Consider the following 25536-nt stretch of genomic DNA (forward strand, 5'->3'; position numbering starts at 1 on the left):
AGGGATTTAACACAGCGAGAGGGAGAGAAACCGAGATAGTATGCGAGATGGACAAAAACGAGTAAGTACGCAATCAAAAGAAATAATGCAAGGTATCGTCTAATGTTTCTCCTATTTCTGTCTTCGATGTGCTATGTGTTGTTTTCGGAATGCACTGTTGCATAAATGTTTAGGCTATGGTCGTTTGGACTCGGAGGCGTTCGGTGGTCTCGAGTGTATCTGCAAATCGCAGTAGGCTACTGTAGTCGGATTCCAAATCGAGTAACTATTCTAACTGATGTTACAGTTAAGTTTTTGTTATAGTGATATTTTCATTAAATATAAGATGCCTATTGTGTTATTAATTTGTATCGTCATCTTGTCTCATAGAATTTGGTAAGACGCTTAATAGACAATTGTTTAATAAACATAGCATATTTTCTAATAGGCCTATATCAAGTCTAATATAAGTTACTTTGATGAACTAGCCTTTTCTGAAATGATGTTATAGTTTCTCCATTCATAAAATCAGGTTCTGTACGAATGACAAGGGAGCATTGTCGTGATGAAAACGACTCCCACAGCATTCTCGAATTTCACCTAGTCCATGACATGAAACTTATAGCCAAAATGTTTAGACTTTGTCAAATCATATCCACAGTCACCGATAGTCCTATATCTGATGAAAGGTTATTGTGTACCTTTGAAATAGCGTGCCTAATAACCGCGGGTCAATTTAATGACTTTGATCGGAATCGGTGTTTCTCAATAATACTGTCCTATATATTTTCTTTGCGGATGTAGCACTCATTGCCCCCGCGAGACAGGCAGGTAGTGATGTGGCTAAGGTTACGGCGGAGCGATCTGCTCAACGACAAAGAGATGCGATATTGTCGAGAGGGGCACACACGCCGCCGTATGTCACAGTAATGGACGAAATGATATTCCTATAACAGAGCACGACATTTTATCCTAAATATAAAAACGTTAGCAAAGCGAAAGTAAGAACCAGCAGCACTTCAACGGATTTAAACTTGCGAGAGAGTCATGGAGAAGAAGAGGGGGGAGTGCGCGGCTCTCCCCAAGGGCTGGCAAATGGAAGAAGTGACCAGAAAGTCGGGTTTGTCTGCTGGGAAAAGCGATGTCTATTATTTTAGGTACTGAGTGAGAGGAGAGGGTTGTTATCATACAGATGTACGGGCTGGTGTAGGTTTCGGGCTGGGTGGGGTTTTGGATGTAACTCGGGGAGGGAGTGACCTGGAGACAGAAAGTTGGGGAGGGGGTGTATTGCTCTATTTGCGGCATCAGGGTAACTAGGCCAGCTCCCACTGAATTGGATAAGGAGCTTGCCATGTAAACCAATGTTTAGCCGTTGCAGGCCAAACAGGCTAATACAGGCTAGGCGTAGTTGAGCACAAGCCTATATATACTCAGTATAAGCTCAACCAATGATCGAGAGAGATGTGATACTGTCTATAATCATTTTGATATGGCAACAATCAGAAAACGACAAGTGCTGTTCCTTTTTTAGCAGAGGTGAGGAAGAGGAAGAGGATGAACAGAGACGAGAGAGGGGGGAGACGGGTCGTTTGTATAGTTTGTGGTACCGTATAGTGTCTTACCGAATTTTCATTCTGTGGTGTGTATGCGCACGCACGCAAGGCTGAATTGTGTGAGGCAGTGGCCAAGACTTTTGCATGAATCAGAAAGCACGACGTATCCATAGTATTGTCAATCAACCAATCAGACAGAGTTGGCCTCATTTTGAAATCATTGCATCAAATAAATGGTGCCTATCAGTTATACTATCAACTGCAGGCTACTACTAACTTTGAGCCACAGGATAGCCGCGCAGAGTGGAATTCTGAAAAAAATGTTTCCAATCGAACGGTCGAATTGCCACTTGATGGTCCAACCTCGTCAGTGATGTTTCATTGTATCAAGTTATCATTTAATTGTACATAAATTCCAATACTTACACGGCTCGGCTGGTGAACGTGCACAGTAGTCTTCCATAGGTCGTAATATATATATGTATATATATATATATATATATATAATTTAATGATAAATTACATCCTACGTAGCCTACATTATGATTCGATGAATCTAAAACTATTTATTCTAGTATATTATTAGATGGATAGAATGAATATGATCAGACTCATTGTTCATCCATTGAACTCATACCATTGAGTTATTCCAAGTGAATTCTGCTTTGCTGTGTTGGCTGTGTTGTTTTTGCATGTAGTTATTTTACATCGACTTTTGTATAATGACTTTTGCTTGAAGAATGTGGCATAGAAAGCATCTGTTGTATTCTCTCTCTCTCTCTGGTGTGTGTGTGTGTATGTCTGTCAGTGTGTGTGTGTGTGTGTGTGTGTGTCCTGTGTTACTCTTATCGTCTGGTCAGTGACTCACAGCATCACTCTTGTCTCTTACCCCTGCCAGTCCCACCGGGAAGAAGTTTCGGAGCAAACCTCAGCTGGCCCGTTACCTTGGCAACCAGATGGACCTCAGCTCCTTTGATTTCCGCACGGGGAAGATGCTCATGAGCAAACTGAACAAGAACAGACAGAGGTTACGTTATGACAACAACAATCAGACCAAGGTACGGTGGTTGGCCTCTAAGGATGTAAATCTCAATAACTTTGACTCATCTGTGTCCTAGACGGGTGCATCATAATTTGTTGACATTCCGCAGCTTCAGAAAAATGAATAATGCAGAAATAACAAGTTTCACGACATTACCCCAGGGAGCCAATCAAGGATAACTGACGTATTTCGAATTTGAGGAGCAGTGCCATGGCAACGTTGTGTTGGTCAGCTAATGTTTCTTTCTGTGTGTGTTTTCAAGGGCAAGCCAGACTTGAACACATCCCTCCCAGTGAGACAGACTGCTTCCATTTTTAAGCAGCCTGTCACTAAGGTTACCAACCACCCCAGCAACAAAGTCAAGACAGATCCACAGAAAGCCGTCGACCAGCCAAGACAGGTAAACGCCCACCACCATAAACCAGCACCTGACGAAACCCACAAAAAGCTAATGTAAAATCAAACCATTAGATAAGGATAAGGATTTTAAGAAGGGCGCTGACATTGGATGTATGTCGTTATGATTCAGATAAATATACCGTTTAAGTGTGAGTGTGTTCAGTTAACCCACTGGTCTTTTTGTCCACAGCTCTTTTGGGAGAAGAAGCTGAGTGGTCTAAATGCTTTTGACATCGCAGAGGAGCTGGTGAAGACTATGGAACTGCCCAAGGGCTTACAAGGTAAGACTGAGGAGCCCTGTTTGATCCCCAGTGTACTATTTCTACTGTTAACCCAGACCAAAAACCTGATCGATAACGTGCTGAACCAAACGGTTTCTTGTTTACAAAAATGCAAGACATCACTGATACTTTTTAAATTCTTGGGACAGCTCTGCTGCTTCTTAACATTGTCTTTGTCATTGACTTTGTCAGGTTGCGTCACTAAATGTTTATGATTATGACCTCTCCTTCATACAGGGGTTGGTCCAGGATGCACAGACAAGACCCTCCTCTCAGCGATCGCCAGCGCCCTGCACACCAGCGCAGCGCCCATCACTGGCCAGCTGTCTGCAGCCGTGGAGAAGAACCCGGGGGTGTGGCTCAACACGACACAGCCCCTGTGCAAGGCCTTCATCGTCACCGACGAGGACATCAGGTACGCACAGACACAGAGAAGCCAGCTCTACAGTCCCACTGGGGCCAACTGTGAGACTGCGGTTGTATTATTGCAATGTTTTCCCATGCTGTCCGTCTTCAATCTGTGGTACAGTATATCACCAACTGTCTTTGTCCGCCATCTTGATGATGGTGAGTGTAGGAAGCAGGAGGAGCTGGTTTACAGTGTGAGGAAGAGGCTCGAGGAGGCCCTGATGGCGGACATGTTGGCTCACGTGGAGGAGGCTGCCAGTGAGGAGGACTCGCTGAAGGAGGACGGCAACAGCAACGACGATCTGGAGGCTGTATAGCAGAGGTACAGTTAGGAGGAGGCAGGCGAGACGGTTGTTTAAGCAAAGCGAACCCGGGATTCACATACGTTCCCAGTAGAAGATTGTATTGATATTGAAATGGATTGAAAAATAGACTGAATTACGATGTGACTTGACAGTCTGTTGTATTTGTGACTTCAACCAACTGTTTCTCTTTTCTCCTCCAGGGCGTCGGGGAGTTATAGAGTCGTCTGGATGGGTTTGTTCAACACCTACTCACAGGACCATGACCAATAGGAACCCTGTACCAATCCAACCAAAAGAACTGCCCACCCCTTGCCATTTTCCCCACACCTTTCCTCATGACACCTCTCCCAAGCTTTGCCTGTCCCCTACCTCTCCCACTGGATGGGATCCCCTGGCTCCAGAGCCAGGGAAGGACTTGGACCGAGCAATTCTGAATCAAATTGATTATTACAAAAAAAAATATGAAATCTTTCTTTTGAAAAAAGAGGACGTCAGATACGATGTTGATGGTGCAAAGTTCAGTATGATGAATTGTGAATTCAGTGTTCAATGACACAATTGTATTTTTTACGAGGCGTTTTATGTATTCGCATATTATGCGACAATCATGTCAAACTCCCCAACTCCCAAGAACACATTTGTAAAGCTGATTAGGAATGAATGCTTTGTATGTTTCTCATGTTTTCTGGATTCTGATGCACTCCATGGGGACAGATATAGAGCTAGTAGAACAGTGCTGTGGTTCAGCCTGGCAGGGCTGTGACGTAGAGAGGCTTTGATGAGAAGGGAACAACACACTTGTACAGATGCTGCACTCTAAATTCTAAAGCTTCTAAAATTCTAATTCTAATTCTAAAAAGCACATCAGGAGAGGATGAGTGTTATTGAATAATGTTGTAATCATGTTCTCAAGGAAATGTCCATGTTATTGTAACGGTGAGTTCATCCATATCCCTCACCCAGTATTGACCAAAGAGGGGCCACTTAGGAACATTTCTGCAGCATTCTGCTCTGCTTGCACAGTACAGTATGTATTGCGTCCTACCCAACCTCTTAATGGCTTCTTAGCCCAACTCAATCACGTGGCCCCTTCACTGTGTTGGTGGTGATGTTTCCTAATTCATAGCCATCAGCTACGAGGTCATAAATGGATAGAATGGTCAACACGAAGTAGAAGATGTGATGTGGACCCTTTCCCTACGTTGTGCAGATTTGATTACTTTTAACACTCATTGTCAAACAGGTGCTTACTGAAGTGGTCAGTTAAACATTGCTTTGTCAAAGCTGATGCATGTTTCTCTCATGATTGCAGTCGACAAGTTTTTAAAATGCTAACGCTACTACACACCTGGCTGCCTCCCTGTTACCCTGTGAACACTGGGCAAGTGGTGCTAGACTAACAGAAAGCTAAATATGGATTTTGTTTGAATAAAGGTTGACTCTATGTTGTTGAGAAATTGAATAGAGTTTTGTACATTTACCCCAAATTTCTCAATGAGATGTTAATATCAGATTATGAAAAGTTCCTATCCCACAGCAGCAGGCTGACTGCTGAGCTGAATTTGATTGTGTTACTTAATAAAAATGTGTCTGTATGTCAGCTGTAGCACTGCTTTATTTATTTATCCACACCTGTTTTGATTTTGTTGAGCCATTCTTGAGTTCTATTGTCCTATCAAAATTCAGTAATTGCAGATAGTTTATTACAAGTGTTAATTCCCTTCATGTGGGATTCAACCCTGAGCCAATCAAAAGCCAATCTGAAAGCACAGTGTGGCCATTATCTTCAAGTCTTGAATTCCAGCCTGAGTTTATGGAAGAGAGAGAGAGATCTTGTACATCCCTGGAGATGAACAGTTAACCTGCCAGCCATGAGTGTTCATGACCCTATGTGTAACTGAACAAAGGGCATAGGAACACTTTCACTTCAGCAGAGTGAGAGGGGAAGAGGACACCAGCCATCTCAGAGAGGATACCCCTGTCGCCTTTTGGAGTCATTTTGGAGTCCCCCAATACCCCCTCTCATTTGAAATTTGTTACAGGCAAAGGGTCCAAATCTGAAAAAGGATTACTTGGTTATCATGGCAACTATTGAGTTGTACACCAAGGTAAGGATTTGAGTTGTCTCAACCTGTAGTTTTGTTGACCTGATTTCTTACATCTGCTTCATTCATTGTGTCTTCTACATATTTTTTAAACCAAACCCACAGATTCAGCTTAAACCTAGACTAAAAAGCTTCTTCAATGGAGATGTTGAAAATGTGATTTACTCCCTTTACAATAAGTGGTAGGATTACATATGTCTACTATGATGTCTGCTAAGTTGCATAGAACAATTTAGGCATTTCCTCGTTCTATAATTGTATGTCTTTGCAGTCTTTATATTTATACTAGAACCCATACAAACTGTGAGTATTAAAAAACGTCTTGAATGAATGGAAATGAAAATTGACAACAATTCTGGTAATCTCCAACTTCTCCTGCTCAAGTCTTTGCCTTGAATCATAGAGCTATGCATCACAAGAAAATCATACAATGATAGACATGTACATACATTGTTCTTTAAATGCACATACCCAGTGCTTAAAAAATGATGTACACCGGGACACCAAAAGCTCTAGAGTGTTGAGCCCAGAGAGTTCTATCATGACTGGGTTACCTTAGAGAATGCTGTCATGATTGGAACGGGAAGATAATGACTAATCCCAGCTGGGAGAACGATAGGGACAGAGGGATGACTGATGTTAATTGTTAACGCCATTTAGAAGTGTTTTATGCTGATGGGTGACAAATGTCTTGCTTAGGTGGGGCCTGGATGAGTAACAGGCACATGGGGCGGGACAGACTGTAGGCTGTTGAGTGTCGTGTTATGTAAAAAAAATATCTGCTTGGAAGTCTGCTCTACAGCTGTTGGTCTACTGGCTGATGAGTCTTTCACCTTCTGTGAAATTGATACAGTCAAGGGTGTTGGCCATTAGGCCTAACGTGCTGGAAACCACCCGCTGTGTCTGTCGTGACATTCCATTTCATGGATTCAGCTCATTCTATGTGCTAAAATGTATTCTTGTTTCAGGGTGGGAGTGTTTGGGTGCCTGACCCAGAGGCAGTATGGGTATCAGCCCATCTCCTGCAGGACTACAGCCCAGGAGACAAGCATCTACTGCTGCAGCTCAGCGATGGCAGGGTGACACACACACACACACACACACACACACACACACACACACTATGTGTGTATGCTGCCATTGTCTGTAATATACTGTGTATACTAGCTAATTTTATTAAGTCTTATAGAATTAGAATTCTTGATTTCATAACAACTATAACGCACATCACACTATACAGTACATACCATTTAACATTTACAAATATCATAACTATCCCATCATGTCATGGAGCTATCTCAAACATGCCCCCCCCCCCCCCCTTCTCTCTGAGTAGGAGGTGCAGTACCCAGTGGCGCCCCCCGCTGGTCTTCCTCCTCTGGGGAACCCTGACATCCTGGAGGGGGAGAATGACCTCACTGCCCTCAGCTTCCTACACGAGCCTGCCGTCCTGCACAACCTGAGGGTGCGATTCCTGGACTACAGCAGCATCTATACCTACTGTGGTAAGAAATGGAGAGGAGGAGGGAGGCAGAGGGCGAGAGATGGAGAAACAGGGGAAAGAGAGAGAAAGATGGATGTGGGGAGGGAGAGAGTACGAGAGGGGGGAGGGTAGAGGGAGAAAATGAGAGGGAAAGTTAGGGAGAGAGATGGAGTGAAAAAAAGATGACTGCAGAGGAAAGAAGGAGAGAGGAAACGAGATGGAGGGAGGAGGGTGTGAGAGAGAAAGTGAGAGAGAATGTAGGGAGTGAGAAAGAGAGAGATTGAGGGAGACAGAGGTGAAATGAGAGAAATACAGGGGTGGGGTCTCTGGTCTTCAGATGGCAAGTGCTCAACAACACCCAGCTCCTGTGTGCTCCTGCTTTTATGATCATGACCTCATAAACCCATTTTTACTAGGTGTAAAGTTCACAGGAACATGGCCTCTGGCTTAGGGCTGGGGTTAGGGTTAGAGTTAAGGTTGGAGCTAGGGTTAGGGTTCAAGCTAGGGTTGGGGTTAGAGCTAGGGTAAGGGTAGGAGCTAGGGTTAGGGTAGGGGAATACTGTCATATGTTGCAGGTAGCATAAACTCTTTTGATAGAATAGCTAATATTGTCAAGTTCAGCAAGATACTCATTAATTTAAGCTTTATTCATCCAGGTTAGTCTCAGAGATAATGTATCCTGGCTAAATGTCCTGGGTTTGTACACATGTTCCTAAAGACCCTTGCCACTTCCTGATGCCATCACTTCCATTTCTTGTCTACAGGGATAGTGTTAGTGGCCATCAACCCATATGACCAGCTGCCCATCTATGGAGAGGAGGTGATTGATGCCTACAGTGGCCAGGACATGGCTGACATGGAGCCTCATATCTTCTCTGTGGCAGAGGAGGCCTACCGCACCATGACCAGGTCAGAGGTCAAGGGTCAAGGGGTGATGGGCTTGGGGTCATTCTCCTCTTTATTCCCCACTTTGTTATGTTATGTTACACAATAGTGTAAATAGTGTCAGTGTATGATTCTTTTATGCCACGAGGCAACATTTGACCACAGGACCGGGTACAGACTGTATAGCATAGACAGATTGTTATCTGTGTGTGCAGGCAGGAGAAAAATCAGTCCATTATCATCAGTGGGGAGTCTGGCGCGGGGAAAACCGTCTCAGCCAAGTTCACCATGCGCTACTTTGCTGTGGTGGGGGGTGCGTCCCAACAAACCAGTGTGGAGGAGAGAGTTCTGGCATCCAACCCCATCATGGAGGTACAGTGACACGTGGGTGTGCGGGGAATGTGTTAGTACGTTAAAGTACGGAAGTACGTTAGTTTGACAGTGTGATATTGGGGGGGATAAGAATACACGTATTATATCACTTTCATAAACGTATAATATTATTGCATTAACCGTTTGTATTTATTTATGTTGGTTATAAAGCGCTGGGCGTTTCATGATGGTTATCTCCTCTTCTCTCCTCAGTCCATTGGGAATGCGAAAACCACACGCAATGACAACAGCAGTCGTTTTGGGAAGTACATTGAAATCGGCTTCGGGAGGAAGGGTGACATCATTGGTGCGAACATGAGGACCTACCTGTTGGAAAAGTCCAGAGTCGTCTTCCAGGTGCCTGTATTAGATTGCTGTACCTAAGACATCAAATTATATGTGGTCATAATTCATTTGTATTCGCAAAAGTTAAAATGGTATACAGGAGTACAGTAAGTTTTTTTTGAATGTTGAGTTTCAGCACCTGTCTGTAAGTATTCAGGGCTTTGATTACATTTGCCTTGTAATATAAAGTTAGATATTGTATGGTATATATTTCTCAAAATAAACACGAGTCGATTTGTTTGTAAAGGCGTCTATGGAGAGGAACTATCACATCTTCTACCAGCTGTGTGCTTCCAGAGATCTGCCAGAGATGAGGGTCCTCAAACTAGGTGAGAATGGACTACACACACACACACACACACACACACGCACGCACGCACGCACGCGCGCGCGCGAGAGAGAGAGAGAGAGAGAGAGAGCTGTCACTGACATTACAGCAGCCACAGGGAATGACTGAATGACAAAGGCAGTCCATCTATGCTAATTTGAGTGTTTTGACATGTATGTCTTCAGATGCACCTGAGCAGTTCCGCTACACCAACCAAGGAGGAGACTCTCAGATACCTGCCACTGACGACGCTGTCGACCTGGAGCGCACCCGCAACGCATTCACCATACTGGGTACACCTGTAGTCACATACAGTAGCTATGCATGTTCACCCTGTGTGTGTGTGTGTGGGTGTGTGTGTGCGTGCGTGCGTGTGTGTGTGTGTGTGTGTGTACTACCAGCTAGGTTTACCTGGCTGCTGTTTTCAACCTGCAGGTGTGCACCCTGACCAACAGATGGAGCTCTACAGGATATTGGCAGCTGTTCTCCACCTGGGTAACGTCAACATCCAGGCCAGTGGTAGAGGTGGTGATCGCAGCTACATTGATGTAAGATTATGTTAATTTCTTTGAAATTCAAAGTATACACATTTAGAATCATAAGAATGGTCAGAATCATATGCCACAAGCACACCACAAGCAGTGTGTGTGTGTGTGTGTGTGTGTGTGTGTGTGTGTGTGTGTATGTGTCCTCTGCAGGCGGAGGACCGCTCCTTGGCGGTGTTCTCCAAGCTGCTGGGTGTGGAGCGGACTCAGATGGCCCACTGGCTGTGCCACCGCCGACTAGCAGTAGGGGGCGAACTGCTGGTGAAGCCCATGCCAGGACAGCAGGCCTGCGAGGCACGGGACGCCCTGGCCAAACATGTGTACGGTCAACTGTTCACCTGGACCGTCCAGAGGCTCAACTCTGCCCTGCGCGCCCAGAGGGAGAAGCCCAAGTCCTTCATTGGGGTGCTGGACATCTATGGGTGAGTGGATTGATGGCATGGGGTGTATTCTTGTGATACTGTTCAGCACACAGTTGAAGAGTACATATTGCATGAAAGTCGCTTTTAATACAACAGGTTGTTAACTGACTTGAATGTAATGCACAGTCGGCTCCTTGTGATTGGCTTCTCCCTCTTTGGCAGGTTCGAGACCTTTGACAGAAATAGTTTTGAACAGTTCTGCATAAATTACGCCAATGAGAAACTGCAGCAGCAATTCAATAGGGTGAGTCACCAAGAATGTGTGTGTGAGTGTGAGTGTGAGTGTGAGTGTTTGTTAATGTACTGTACAGTCATATCTTGTGTCCCCTCAGTAACCCCCTCCTCTGGTCCCCCGGGTCTCCCCCCCCACCCCTGGTCTCCTTCTCTCCCCAGCATGTGTTTCAGCTGGAGCAGGAGGAGTACGTCCGTGAGGAGCTGACGTGGAGCAGGATAGAGTTCAGTGACAACCAGCCCTGCATCGCTCTGATCGAGGGACAGCTGGGCCTGCTCGACTTGCTCGACGAGGAGTGTCGGGTCAGTAACACACTCTGGTTTCCATAGCAACTCCACGGTGCTGTGTCTGGTTGGTTTGTGTTATGTGATAGAATATGATTAATTGTGTTTGACAGGAAATACTCACGACTCTGAACTATAACCTTGCTCTGAGCCAAGAAAAAATTACTTCCACCAATTGAAAATTCACCCCTAAAGCTGAAGTGATATTTCAGTCTGTAGTCTTATCTACACTGTATCTAAGATTGTGCCTACTGTAGTATGCCATTGCATATGATGAAATGCATTGGACATTAAGTCACACCTAAAGAGTCCTTTGTTGGATATGAGATTTGATCCAGAAATAAATGAATCCCTGTTCACTTATGCAGATGCCCAAAGGTTCAGAAGAGAGCTGGGCTCGGAAGCTGTACGACCAACACCAGAGTCAAAACCCCAGTCCCCACTTCCGCAAACCACGCATGTCCAACACAGCCTTCATCATCGTGCACTTCGCTGATACGGTGAGCTGCCTCCCAAAAAGCTTTTATGAGTCATAAAATAAAACATGAGGTGAAAAGTCTGTATTTGTTCACACAGAGCGTGTTTGGATGCCGTGTGAAATGTGTTGTGTTGACTGAAAATGCTGCCATTGTTTCTCAGGTGCAATATGAATGTGGCGGCTTTTTAGACAAGAATCGGGACACAGTCTTTGAGGAGCCCATCAACATTCTGAGAGCCAGTCAGGTATCAGGTCTCTGTCTCTACCTTCCTGCTGTCTGAATGAATGTCCAAAATATTTCTGAAGAAAATACCTCTATCTTCCTTGATAGACATGTTAAGCAATGTATTGTATTTCTGGATCCTTATCTTATCTTATGTCTTATCAGTTATGGCCTGCAGCTTCTCCCATGTCTAAAGTCTTGTCTCAGGAACCTTATACTACTGTGACCCACCTCTCTCTCTCTCTCTCTCTCTCTCTCTCTCTCTCTCTCTCTCTCTCTCTTCTCTCTCTCTCTCTCTCAGTCAGAGCTGGTGGCAGAGCTGTTCCAGCAGGAGCCAGCAGGGGGCAGTATGTCCCTATCAGGAGAGAAGTCCTCTCTGGCCAATGGGAACCTGCGCTCTGGGAAGAGATCCCACAGGGAACACAAGCTCACTGTGGGCTTCCAGGTACAGTACAGCAGGCCTACCTCATAGAAACAGAATGAGTAGAACAGGCATTGTCATTGGAAGCTCCCCCCCATTTGAAGCAGTGTCCCATGCTGAGTAGATCAGCAAACATATTTGTGTCTTCTTCTTACTTCTGTCAAATAATGACATGGCAGTAGTTAGTATATCCATTACACTGTGTGTGTGTATGTGTGCGCGTGTGCGTGTATGTGCGTGCGTGTGTTTTGTGTGTGTATGTAGTTCCGTCAGTCTCTGCAGCTGCTGATGGACACTCTGAACAGCACCACCCCCCACTACGTGCGCTGCATTAAGCCCAATGACCTCAAAGAGCCTTTTATGTAAGTGCAGCCATATCTGTGTGATATATATTCGAGTAGACGTCTTAAGCAGTGTGTGTATTGTGTGGAAGGAGGAGGTGTGTGCGTGGGCAGTATGTCAACCGTGTGTGTAACATTGTGCGATGGGAAGCGTCTGCGTGTGCAGTATGTTAAACAGCGTGTGTAACGTGTTCATCACTCTGTGATGAAAGGTGTGTGTGTGTGTGTGCGCGCGTGCGTGCGTGCGTGCAGTGTGTTAAACAGAGTGTGTGTATTGTACGGGAGGAGGGGTGTGTGTTCAGCCAAAGGTACATATTACCTGATGAGATGTGTGTGTGTACAGTGTGTTAAACAGATTTTCTCCTCTCAGGTTTGACCCTAAGAGGGCAGTCCAGCAGCTGCGTGCCTGCGGGGTGCTGGAGACCATCCGCATCAGTGCTGCCGGCTACCCATCCAGGTACGCAGCCGTTAGCTGCCGTTAGCTGCCACGCTGAGCGCTCCCTCAGCTGACAGAAAACTCTCAAATACAGATGGCTATCTATCTAGCATGTCATTATACAGGTGGTTGGTATGCATGATGTATAGTCAATATTGTACTATGCTACGAAGCCTATTAACCTCTTAAGCTTTAGGCCCTATTTGACTAATTTCTGCCTTAAAAAACACCCAAACTAAACTGCTTATAACATTTGATAAGTAATAATAATCAATATTGTACTATGCTACTAAGACTGTTAAAACACACACAAGCCAAGGTCTTGAGCTCCTGCTCTGGGAGAACATACCTCAGTCTTCACTGCTCGATCCCTCCTCCATACGTTCCAGGTGGACATATGAGGAGTTCTACAGCCGTTACCGGGTGCTCCTGCGTGGCGGGCCTCAGAGCCAGGAGCAGGTCCAGGCGGGGTGCCGGCGGGCCCTACCGGAGCTGATCCCGGATCCGGAGCAGTACTGCTTCGGGAAGACCAAGGTGTTCTTCCGGGCGGGTCAGGTGGCTCTGCTGGAGCGCCTGAGGGCCGAGAGGCTGCGTGCGGCCGGGGTGATCATACAGAGCTGGGTACGGGGCTGGCTGGGCCGCAGGCGGTACCTCAGGACCCGCTGGGCATCACTCACCATACAGAGATACACCAGAGGAGCCCTGGCCAGACGGTGAGACAGGACACGCTGCTCTGACTGCTTCAGGAGTGCTCCTGGCTGGGCAACCCTATTCGTTTATTACTAGCTGTTTTTCTTCCTATGGTCCACACACAAATCACTGTCCACAACACGGTTATACACATGGACAGAAACAACAATATTATAGAGAGAACACACTGGAAGAGCCAGAAAGTGCCGGCTACTGTAATGTTCTATCTGCATGGTTTAGCCATAAGAGCTACTGCCTGCGCCCCTGTTTGTGCTCCCCTGCTTGTGTTGTAGGCTGGCCCACACTCTGCCACCATAGCAGGGCAGCTCTGCGGTATAGTTACTGTGACGTTCTCTCCTGTTAAGACTGCTAAGCTAAGCTAAGCTAAGCTACTGCATCTGCCTCTGTGCTGTAGGCTGGCCCACACCCTGCGCTACACCCGGGCTGCTCTGGTCATCCAGAAGACCTACCGCATGGTGGCTGTCCGACAGCTCTTCCTCATGATCCGCGAGGCCACCGTCACCATACAGGCCTTCACCAGGGGCACGCTGGCACGGCGCAAACACAGGCTGGTGAGACTGGCACATTGCCACCACAGCTGCCCCAGAGTCTGCCCTCCGTGTTTAACTGCCTGTGGGATGTGTGGAATGATCCTGTACTGTATTAGATCAAGCGACAGACGATGTCCCCCATCTTCAGACGGACAATAAAGTTATGTTCTATTCCATTCTATTCCTCCACACACCTCCCATCCTCCCTCTCTCTCTCTCTTTTCTCCCTCTCTCTCTTTTCTCCCTCTCTCTCTCTCTCTCTCCCCAGGTGGTGGAAGAGCGGTCAGCGGTGCGTCTGCAGGCAGCGGTGCGGGGCTGGTTGGCGCGGCAGGCGTACAGGCGGGTGAGGGCGGCGGTGGTGCTCACGCAGTGCTGCGTGCGGCGGCGGGCCGCCAGGAGGGCGCTGCTGAAGCTGAAGGCGGAGGCCCGGTCAGTGGAGAAGATCCGCGAGCTCAACAAAGGCATGGAGGTCAAACTGATGCAGCTGCAGCTCAGGGCCGACCAGGAGGTAAGGGCACAGACATGGACATACTGTATATATGTATACATACTGTCGTGCCCTGCTTAAGTAATGGGACAGTGAAGCATTTTTTTCTTCTTTTGTCTCTACAATGCAAAAGTTTGGATTTGAAATGAAACAATTACACACACACAATTGTGTGTGTGTGTGTGTGTGTGTGTGTGTGTATGTACGTACGTTTGTACAACTGTGTGTGTGTGTGTGTGTGTGTGTGTGTGTGTGTGTGTACGTACGTTTGTACAACTGTGTGTGTGTGTGTGTGTGTGTGTGCAGGCCAGGGAGAGCGGCGCTCTGAGAGCGACCCTCCATGCAGAGCGTGAGGCCCACAGCACTGAGCTAGAAGCCCTGCGGGGGGCGCTAGTGAAGCTGGAGAACCAGAAGCAGGAGCAGCCTCCCCCCGGCCACACCACCACGGAGAGAGAGGAGGAGGAGAGGAGGAGGGCAGAGGAGAGAGCCGCCCAGGAGGTCCTACGACTCACACAGGTAGCCCTGTTGCTCTACTAGATCAAACTGGATTAAAGAATGTCCCTGTATTGTTCTGCAATGTAGTTATGTGTCTCAGCATGCACAGGGAAGAGACTGTGTGTGGAAATGGGAATCATTTGATTGGACACATAAGGACAGTCTCTCTCTCTCTCTCTCTCTCTCTCTCTCTCTCTCTCTCTCTGTCCCCTTACACAGGAGGTGCAGGCCTTACAGACAGAGAGGGACAGCATGGGGAAAGAGAAGGAGGATCTGGCTGTTCGTATACAAGAGCAGGGGAAAGCTCAGGAGGGTAGGTGTCCATATGCCAAATAAGAACCATCCTGAAATGGAATAGAAATGTATTAACGTGTGTTTTCATATTGGCCACCTGTGTGTGTGTGTGTGTGTGTGTGTGTGTGTGTCCAGAGTGTGTGCGTCAGGCTGTGGCCCAGGCTGGGGAGGCTCTGAGGGCTGAGTTGGAGGAAGAGAGGAGGAAGTACCAGGGTCTACTGAGAGAGTTCACCAGACTGGAGCAGAGATATGACAACCTGAGGGAGATGAGTCTCCTCACTGAGGTACACACACACACACACACACACACACACACACACACACACACACACACACATGCCCCTTTCACACTGATGTGCAACACTTTGTGTGTCCATTTTCCATGCTGTACTGTTGTACACTGTTCACCTGTGATTTGGAGCAGAGGAGGCTGGTGGAGGTAGAAATTGGAGGATGGGCTCATTGTAATGCATGGAAATGCATTGAACTCATTCCATGCATTACAATGAACCCCTCCTCTGATTTCTACCTCTACCAGCCTCCCCTGAGGCATACAGATGTTGAACAGTGCAGAGGAGTTGCTCCCTCAGTTGCTAAGCTAGTCACATATGTACTACTTGTGTTGCGGTGGCAGCAGCACCCCAAGGGCCACAGACGGACAGACTCCTCTCAGAGTCTCATCCTGGACCTCTCGTCCCCAGTCACGTCCTCCTTCCCCGGCTCCAATTCACCCTTCCCCTGGCCAGAGGAGGCAAGGAGGGTGAGTGTGACCTCCCCCACCCTGGAGAGAAGAGCCTGGTCTACTGACACCCCCATGGTAAGACTCCCTCTGGACCAGACACTCATAGGTGCTCACTAGGATGTGTATGGTTTGGGTCTCCTTGCAGGGGAGGCCGGTGGAGGTAGGAATCGGAGGACAGGCTCATTGTAATGCATGGAACAGAACAATCCGCATTCCATTCCATTACAATTAGCCCATCCTCCGATTTCTATCTCCACCAGCCTCCACTGGTCTCCTGGTCATAGAATCAATGGTCCCCAACATTTCTGTACACAAGGATGTATTTTGTGTGTGTGTGTGAGTCTGAGAATGTGAGCTGTGTGTTGCTGTATTCAGGACCCACTGATGGAGACCATGGGTGTGGCCAAAGACACAGCCGTGAAGATGAGAGGAGAGGATCTGGGACATGCCTACGACGCTGTTCGCGTGGCCAACAAGTCAGTCACGGTTTCATCATGTTCACCACTATCTTCACTGCACTGTCTGCAAAACCCCTCTGAATGACCTCTCTCTCCCTCTTTCTCTCCCTCTCTCTCACTCTTTCTCTCCCTCTCTCCCCCACTCTCTCTCTCTCCCCCGCTCTCCCTCCCTCTCTATCTCTCTCTCTCTCTCTCTCAGGTTTCTGGAGAGTCAGCTACGTAGCCAGCGTTCTCGGTGGGAGGAGGAGCTAGCTGCCCTGCGTCTGCAGGGTGGGGGAGTGGCCTCTGACCCCTCCTCCTCCAGTGTAGAGCAGCAGGTACAGTATGGGTCTGGGACATCTGGGGTACGGTCTGAATGGTGGTGGGGGTGAAGAGGTCTTTAGGAGGGACTGTTAAGATGTAGCCTGAAGAGATGGGTTTTCAATCTACGGCGGAATGCTGTGACTCATTGTTTACGTGTTCAGTTGGAGCCCCACTTGCCAACAGATTGTTGTTCGTTGCTGAAGCCTGGTTACAAAAGTTGGTTGTGTTTACTTGGTTGTGTTCAGGATCTGCGGGAGCAGGTGGAGGCGAGGGAGCAGGAGTGCTGGAGACTGAGGAGAGAGCTGAAGGAGCTGAGACACACAGTAACACTCAGAAGAGTGTTGGCACAAACAGGTCTGACACAGAACACACACTCTACCTTCTGTCCCAATGGTTGATGTTGATGTTGATATGCCTACACAACCACATTGCCTCTCTTTTTGGTGTTGGGTATTAAGAAAAAAAAGCCTTTTATTCACCACATCAACAAAACATTTTATTCATCAGCGATGTGAGACTTCATGAGACGGGGGTCATTTGAGTCACTGATATCTATGACACAGTATGTGCCGTATTGAAACAGCTCCCCCCCCCTCCCAGGCCCCCCACTCGCCCTGTCCCCGGGGGAGGCAGCTCCCCCCCAGCCCAGGACCGGGACGGTGACAGGCCTGATGGAGTGCAGGAAGAGAGACGAGGCCAAGCTGATGAAAACCCTCATCACAGGTCAGAACACAGCAAAATCATGCAAATAAACAGACGTCAACTTTTCAGCTGCTCCAAAAGCTTTAATGTCGCAACATTTCAGGACACTCTCATTTCAGTGCCTGGTTGTGTGATTTAGTTCATATTGAGTTCATATGACTCTCATTTCAGTGCCTGGCTGTGTGGTTTAGCTCATATTGAGTTCATATGACTCTCATTTCAGTGCCTGGTTGTGTGGTTTAGTTCATATTGAGTTCATATGACTCTCATTTCAGTGCCTGGCTGAGTGGTTTAGCTCATATTGAGTTCATATGACTCTCGCTCTGCTTGTCGTTTCAGTCAGTGAATATGACCCTGTGTGTGTGTGTGTGTGTGTGTGTGCGCGTGCGTGTGTGTGTGTGTGTGTGTGTGTGCGTGTATTTCAGATGTGCGCGTAGACAGTGCCCTGGCGCTGCCCCCTGGCCTGGCTGCCAGTGTGTTGTTCCTGTGTGTGCGCCAGGCTGACTGCAGCGGAGACAAGACCCGCGCCCGCTCCCTCTGCAGTGCTGCAGTCACTGCCATGAAGGGGGCTCTAAAGGTACACACACACACACACACACTCTTGCACGACTGTTTCCTTGTGTCCAAATGTGATGTCTTCTTCTTTTCCCTCCTATCAGAAACATTGTAATGACGTGGATATGACAGCACTATGGCTGAAAAACGCCTGTCTCCTCACCGACCTGCTGACACAGCACTGCCCCAGACAGGCAAGGCTACAACTTATAGCACCAGGAGTCTCTTTATGGCATGACTAGGGTCCAGAGTTTCCCCTAACTATATGACCTGACCAGAAAAACTGAGGCCTAATAATAGTGCCCACATTGTTTTCCTGGTCAGGTGAAATGGTTAGGGGAAAACTCTGGGTGTTAGTTACTGTATTCCCACATTACAAAAAAGTTCAAAACCAGTTGCATCAGACTTAGAGAGATGTTATGTTGTGCTCCACGTCTAGGATGGAAGCCAAAGCTCTGAGGACCTGGTTCTGTTGACCTGTGACCTCAGTGACCTGAGCCGTGCGCTGAGTGACCTCTGCATCCAGGCCTATCAACAGCTCCTGTCCATCTCTGAGAGTCGCCTGCAGCCCATGATAGGTAGGTACAACTAGAGAGGACCCACAGGATGATACATTGATGATGAAGATGATGATGATGATGGGGTCAATTAGCAGACACATTTACTCCAAAGCAACTTTATTCAATCTAAAAGATCCAAGTCACAACCCTGGTATTAAAAGAACCATGCTCCATGTTCCCTCTACACTCCCCTCTCCACTCCCCTCTCCCTCTCCCTCTCCCTCTCCCTCTCCTTTCTGCTCTCCTCCCTCCCTCCTCTTCCTCTCCTCCAGTGCCTGCCATGCTGGAGAGTGAGATGATCCCGGGGCTGTCAGGGTCGGGGGTGAAGCTGGGAGCCTCCAGGAAGCGTGCAGGGTCTGACCCCCGGGGGGTGGCTGCCGATGCCCCCACCATGGCCTCGGTGCTGAGGGAGCTGGGGGCTCTCCATACGGCCCTGTCCCGCCAGGCCCTGCCCTCCTCCCTGATGGAGCAGGCCTTCAGACAGCTCACACACCTCCTCTCTGCCTCCGCTCTCAACAGCCTCCTGCTCAGGAAGGACATGTGTAGCTGGAGCCGCGGCCTGCAGATACGGTCAGGGGAGGGACAGGGACACGATACCACACACACACACACACACACACACACACACACAAACAGAGGCACACACAAATGTCCTCATATGCACGCACACACACAAACAGGCACACACAAATGTCGTCATACACACGCATGCACGCACACACACACAAATGTCCTCATACACACACAAACAAATACACAGGCGTAACGAGTCACACCATTAAAAAGTAATGATAGGTGGCAAAAATATCTAAGGAAAAGCTATAGCTGCTATAGCTGATGTGTCAGATGTGTGCTTACACTGTGCCAGGTAAATGTTGGATCTGACTGAGACAGAATCTATTCCGGAATCCCTAGAATTAGAATGAGTAGAACAGACATGGTCCCTAATATAATCCAATGCTCTATCCCTCCTCTCCTCCAGGTATAATGTGAGCCTCCTGGAGGAGTGGATGCGGAGCCACGGGCTGCAGGCAGGGGGCGCTGTGGCCACGTTGGAGCCTCTCATCCAGGCAGCTCAGCTCCTGCAAGTAGGCAAGAAGACGGACGCAGATGCACAGGCCCTGGCTCAGACCTGCGTCGCTCTCTCCAGCCAGCAGGTGGGGCTGCTCTCACTACACTCAAATGGGTGGATTTTAAGCCATGTACAAGGGGATTGTTTGGGAGCATGGGCGACAGATGAGATGGAAAAGTCATGTTACATAAAAATGATTCTCTTGTGTATGTGTATCTAGAGAATTGTATCATCTTTCTGGCTAGCACAAATGTTGAACAAATGTTTCACCCAACTGAACTGTTTGTCTGTCTGTCTGTGTCTGTCTGTCTGTGTCACAGATTGTGAAGATTCTGACCCTGTACACCCCTCACAGTGACCTAGAGGAGAGGGTCACACTCAATTTCATCCGCACAGTGCAGGTAAAAAATACTGGACACTACCTTACCACCACCTTGAGGAGCAAGATCCCAATGCATTTCACTATGTCAATTACGGCTGTATGTGATGTACGTGACAGATAAAATTTGATTTGATCTGATTTTGAGTTGACCTTGCCCTGACATCTCTGTAGGAGCAGGGATCATGAACATATCTCTGTGGAGCCCTTCATAGTTCCATGATCTTAACGAGAGGAGATAACACTCCTGTGTTATGGTTGTCCTATGTATAGGGGTTCTATGTAAATGTAAGATGTAAATGGGTTCTGTGAGATGTGGTAGACCGTCCGGTCATCTCTCCTTTGTCTCTGTCTCCTCAGGGTCTGCTGAAGGAGCGGTCGGGCGGTCAGCCTCCTCAGCTCCTGATGGATGTACGGCGCGTGTTCCCCGTCACATTCGCCTACGTGCCGCCCTCTCCCCTGCGTGCCGACCTGCTGGACATCCCAGACTCCCTCAAGATCTCCTTCTTGAGGAGGGCTTGATATGAACCATGCTCTAGCAGAACGTACGCTATGGACTCTGACTAACTAAGTATCAATGTGTTCATTTGGCAAAATATAAAACTGTACTCTTATTCAGTCTGGGTTTGCTGTCTATTTCACTGGAGAATATCTTATACATAAGTTGAACATGTAACATGTAAACGTGGTACTGTACCATAAAAGTGACTTTGGAAATACTGTAAATGATAGTATCTACAGTGTAAAAAGTATGTTTCATAGTATGTGTTAAGAATTCATGTCAAATAATTCAAATGGAATTGATTCAATGTTGTGCCATACTGACACATGGATAGGCTTGTTATTCACTGAATTCATGTAGGTATAGCTGGTGTATTTGATCATTTGCAGAATCACCTGTATAATTGTGTGTGTGGGGAACCAATTCCTGCTTGTACGTTGTTTGTATTACCTACAGTATATGGATTTTCTTTCCAGTTTCAACTGATTTTGACACCAACATTTCCCATCTGTGCTAAAATTACAGTGCATTTTCTACAATGCCAATCTCCATCTCCCTGTCTGAGGCCGAAACCTACCTCACTTCTAACTGTGTATTACTCATGTACTATAACGAAATGTGGTCCTCTGTGGCTCAGTTGGTAGAGCATGGTGCTAACAACACTTAGATTGTGGGCTTGATTCCCGCTGGGACCATATATACTGAAATGTATGCACTCACTGCAATGTAAGTCGCTTTGGATAAAAGCGTCAGCTAAATGGCATATATTATATTATATTAAATTATTATAAAATGTGATATATTTTACCATGGTTACCTAGATAATATGTGACAGCATGGCGACACAGAAGTTCAGATTTTCTCTAACATTTTATTGGAAGCAGAAACACAGCGACGCTGCAGTCCCCATCCTCCACCCCCAACAAGAACAACCAGAATAAAAAAAAACTTAGAAACATCTTCGGTATAAAAAAATTCTCTCATGCGAGTACTTTGTACCACTACACATCATCAGTAATATTTATAATATTCACAAACCTCTGAAAAATAGAAAATAATACTAAAATATCAAAATAAAATGATAAAAGACAACGATTGGCAAATTACACCAAATAAACGCGTGCTGGCACAAGAAAGATGTTTTCCCATCATGCACTGCTTCCTATGTACTGTACAGCTCTGGCATCACTGTGTGCGTCTGCCTGTGTGGGTATAATCATGACAGAACATGCGTGTCTGTCCGTGTGTGTCTGTGTGCTTTTCATTGTGCTTCTACATGTCTGTATCAAGCCTACGTGCATGTATGTAGTACTATACATGCCAACCTGAAGGGAAGTGATCATTTACCTCAACACATAGACCCTCAACTTCTGAGAGAGAATGGTTTCAGTGACGTGAAGTAATCATTGTCAACAGCAATAAAGAAGATATTGTGTCCTGTTCCTGCTACAGCTGCTATACCTGTACTATTTGTTGCTATAGCTACCGTGTTCAACAACCACTGAGGCTGTGTAGTCGTGGCCTTCGAAATCCAAACGATGAATAGACTCTGATCCATCTTCCTTTAGAGCTACCGTAAATGCCCACATGGGTGCAACTACCCAGAAACAGCAAGATTTGAGTCAAGTAGCAGCAACTTCACTTCATTTCGTACAATATATATAGGTGTTTGGTACAGCGGTAGTATTTACAATGCCCAGCAACCATATCAATAGTTGGTTCATCCTCTCTATGCTGAAGGGCTGTTTGACACTGCTTTCCATGCCCCCTCTGCTACAGCCCCCAGACATTTTGGCCCATTTCAGATTTCAGAAACAGCATTTTACACAATCCGACAAACACTTTGTGCTGATAATAATTCACGATGTAAACATTGTAGGACTGCTCAAAACCGACTGATCTACATATAGAAATGTTACAGATTAGATGCATAGAGTTAATTTGTACATGAGTTAGATAAGGGGGCACATATACAAATCTGTGATTATATATGAAGTGCTTCTCGGGTCTGGGCCACTAGCGTAATATAAGTAGTACAGTCTATGAGTGGTAATTGCGGGGGGGGGCAGCTACTTGAGCACGGCCACTGACGTCCTGTCTGTAGGTCTCATAGGACATAGGAGAACCTGTGGGACAGGACCCAGGGGGAGGCAGTGGGTTGTACAATGTAGGATGAGACGAGAGACATGTCAACAACGACATCTCTGGCACTGCAGCACATAGACCACCGTTCTGCGTTCTAAACCTCATCCAGGCAGTTTTTTTTTTTACTATGACTACTAATGAGGTCAACCAGTCTGCTTTGCTGAGCGGAGGGTATGTGGAGGAGCTCAATGAAGAGGACAGAAACAGGACTGGTAGAATAACTTTTTAGCAAGCCCTTACAGAGAGGTCTGTCTGTCTGTGTGCTCTGGCTCCTAGCTCAGCACCAGACAGACAGACTAATGACCAGAGACCACTTAAGGTCATACAGGTCATTTGTGCTTTCCCAGGAGGCTATGGAGTGGTCAGTCACCTGACATCTGACATCTTCATTGGACTGAGGTTGTCATGGCAATGTAACCGCTAAGAATCTTGATTTTTCCTCTCCAACACCGACAGGTATTGATCAGTGGTTGGAGGAGAGGATGTCGTGGCAGTTCTCAAAGGCAAACTATTGGAGCTCCCAACATTCTGTTCACACACTGTACTGACCAATCAGAGGGCCAGGCCAGACGTAGAATGTTTTTGATCAGAGGAGCAATAAAACCTTCAAAAAAATAAATAAAACTCAGCGCATTCCCGAAAGTAAAAGACACTTAGGAAATTCTCAAAAAACCAAATATATTATAGACTATTGTAGCATTCTTCTCTATTGTGTGTTCTCTGCTCGCCATGGCTTTCTGTGATACATTTACACAAACAGGCAACACTGGTAGCTACATGAGGTCAACATTACTCCACACAAATCATACACTCACATCTCTCTCTCTACACGCACACACTCACACACACACACACTCACACACCCACACACACACACACACACACACACACACACACACACACACACACACACACACACACACTGATGAATCACAGTGCTTAGAGGCCTGTCTTCATCAGGTAAATGTCACTATATACAAAGTAGACAGACAAGAGGGTCAACAGGACAAAAGGCATTTAGGGGTATCAGGCAGTGTGCTCTGTAACAAGGTCGACAGACAGACAGACAGACAAAGACAGACAGACAGACAGACTGACAGACTGACAGACAGAGACAGACAGACAGACAGACAGACAGACAGACAGACAGGGACACTCTTTCAAGTGCACAGTCTTCTAATTGTCCTTAAATATATTATGCTAAATAACAGATAATATCTCTCTTTATAGCATATAAACATCTACATCTATTAGTATTACAACTACACCTTCTTCATCTTTTGAGGGAATGAGAGAGGATGTCCAGAGTTCAACCTAAACTGGAAAACTCTCAGAAATAGGCTAGTATTATATCCCAGTGTAAACCTGACTATTTGGAATGTACGAGGCTTTTCAGCCTACGAGCCTTGGTCTGTTGTATGGTTGGTCCTCTTGTGCTTAGGGCTTGTCTTGGCATATATAACATTAGTCATTCAGCAATTGGCACTTCTGGTCCCTCTCTGCAAACAGTGTCTAGACAGGGTAAATGTTACACTGTAAAGAGACTAGACAGAATGAGGGGAAAGTGCAGGTAAATGAAGGAACGCTCAAGACTTTCAAGGCTACCAGAACTTGAGCTCCTTGACCGTTTATATATACCTACGCATGAATCTAGTCAAGATTGATTGAAGATTAGAGCACTTAGTGCCATGGCCTGGGAGATGGACAGAGGGAGGAAAATATACTCTATGACTTAAACTCTCTTTGTGGATGTGTTGTACATCGGTTTTCGCTTTGTTTTTATGAATAAATATGTGTGTATGTGTTTCTACAGGATGACTGATAATATTCATAATCATATTGGTGCCAGGACATTGGTGCTTTAAAGACAACCAGGGCGATGCCTGTATGTATATGCCTCTTCAATGACATGTATTTACAGTAACTAGATGTAACTGTTTATCTGTGCTTGTAACAACACAAGAATGGCAGGGCAGTGGTTTTGCGATGTGTGCTGAGGACCTCCAGGCCTGTAGGGGGAGCCACTTAGCTCCCTCGTCCCTCCTCTGCAGAGCGCTGGTCGGACTTGAGCTTGACGAACTCCTTGGCCACGTCGTCGTTGTTGCGCTGGGAGAGGATGCGCAGGACGGTGAGGCCGGTCTCGTCCATGTGGACACGTTTGCCCAGAGGCAGCCAGCACGCCACACTGCCCCTAGAGGCCATCTCCTTCAACTGCATGACGGCCATGCCCACGGTGCGGTCCTCGCGAGCGAAGCAGTAGTCCTTCACACACACCTGCAGCTCGTAGGCCTCGGGCCCCACCTCGCTACTCAGGGTACTGCGGGGAGAGGAGAGATCGTCAGCTCAACTCACGCTCAGCAGGTCAAACGATCAGTTGATCAGCGATAAGGTTTATATTACCATGCCAACAGATTTCACTAGAGGACATTTTCAACACAGGTAAATTGAGTTTTAGGTTGAGGTTTAGGTAAGCTATTCAACTGACTCAGCTGCAATCATTTCAAACTTAAGTGTGTGTCATTCTGTCTTTTACTCACAATGTAAACGTTTCGTTGTATTTGGGGGCCCAGCTGTTGTTCTTGGACTTGGTGGCATACTTCCTCTTCTTGTCACTCAGATGAGGGCCAATAATGTAGACCTCCACGAAGGGCCGGAATATCCCCTGGGTCTGCCACCGCAGGTCGTTGGCAGCCACCACTGAGGAAGAGAGAGAGAGACAGAGGGAGAGAGAGAG

General features: G+C 46.8%; 3 protein-coding genes across 5 annotated transcripts in view; 2 read left to right on the forward strand and 1 right to left on the reverse strand.

The window, feature by feature from the left end:
• Positions 1-5556, forward strand: mbd3b (methyl-CpG binding domain protein 3b). Of its 3 annotated transcripts, XM_083672515.1 has the most exons (8): positions 845-1136; positions 1511-1582; positions 2431-2590; positions 2837-2974; positions 3164-3254; positions 3492-3669; positions 3832-3984; positions 4168-5556. In XM_083672515.1, the coding sequence occupies exons 1-7, from the start codon at positions 1027-1029 to the stop codon at positions 3977-3979; spliced, it is 897 nt and encodes a 298-aa protein (XP_083528641.1). In that variant the 5' UTR covers positions 845-1026; the 3' UTR covers positions 3980-3984; positions 4168-5556. The 3 variants fall into 3 exon arrangements, with proteins under 3 accessions (XP_083528643.1, XP_083528641.1, XP_083528642.1); XM_083672517.1 differs by lacking the exons at positions 845-1136; positions 1511-1582 and adding an exon at positions 1-61; XM_083672516.1 differs by lacking the exon at positions 1511-1582.
• Positions 5557-6048: 492 nt separating this feature from the next.
• Positions 6049-23725, forward strand: LOC310805749 (unconventional myosin-Va; the record flags this gene model as incomplete). Its single annotated transcript, XM_083671550.1, has 35 exons — positions 6049-6075; positions 7041-7151; positions 7409-7577; positions 8320-8464; positions 8656-8812; positions 9026-9169; positions 9405-9486; positions 9671-9778; positions 9921-10033; positions 10184-10452; positions 10615-10696; positions 10846-10986; positions 11337-11468; positions 11608-11691; positions 11971-12114; positions 12355-12452; positions 12802-12888; positions 13257-13580; positions 13973-14129; positions 14377-14616; positions 14902-15111; positions 15310-15403; positions 15520-15668; positions 16019-16201; positions 16502-16602; positions 16784-16901; positions 17133-17241; positions 17488-17610; positions 18015-18166; positions 18249-18338; positions 18584-18722; positions 18977-19274; positions 19687-19861; positions 20097-20177; positions 20516-23725. 35 exons carry the CDS (start codon positions 6049-6051, stop codon positions 20675-20677), a joined length of 4998 nt encoding a protein of 1665 aa, XP_083527676.1. The 3' UTR covers positions 20678-23725.
• A 1050-nt stretch (positions 23726-24775) lies between these two features.
• The window catches only part of unc13a (unc-13 homolog A (C. elegans)), a gene marked incomplete at its 5' end in the record, with an annotated part of 42031 nt that continues 41270 nt past the window's right edge, over positions 24776-25536 (reverse strand). Inside the window, 2 exons of the mRNA XM_083671551.1 lie at positions 24776-25119; positions 25340-25499. Coding sequence (XP_083527677.1) covers positions 24828-25119; positions 25340-25499 — 452 coding nt within the window. The 3' untranslated portion in view covers positions 24776-24827. The remainder of the gene's footprint in view (positions 25120-25339; positions 25500-25536) is intronic.

The sequence above is a fragment of the Argentina silus genome (genome assembly GCF_951799395.1).
Source record: "Argentina silus genome assembly, chromosome: 6".
NCBI classification, from domain to species: domain Eukaryota; kingdom Metazoa; phylum Chordata; class Actinopteri; order Argentiniformes; family Argentinidae; genus Argentina; species Argentina silus.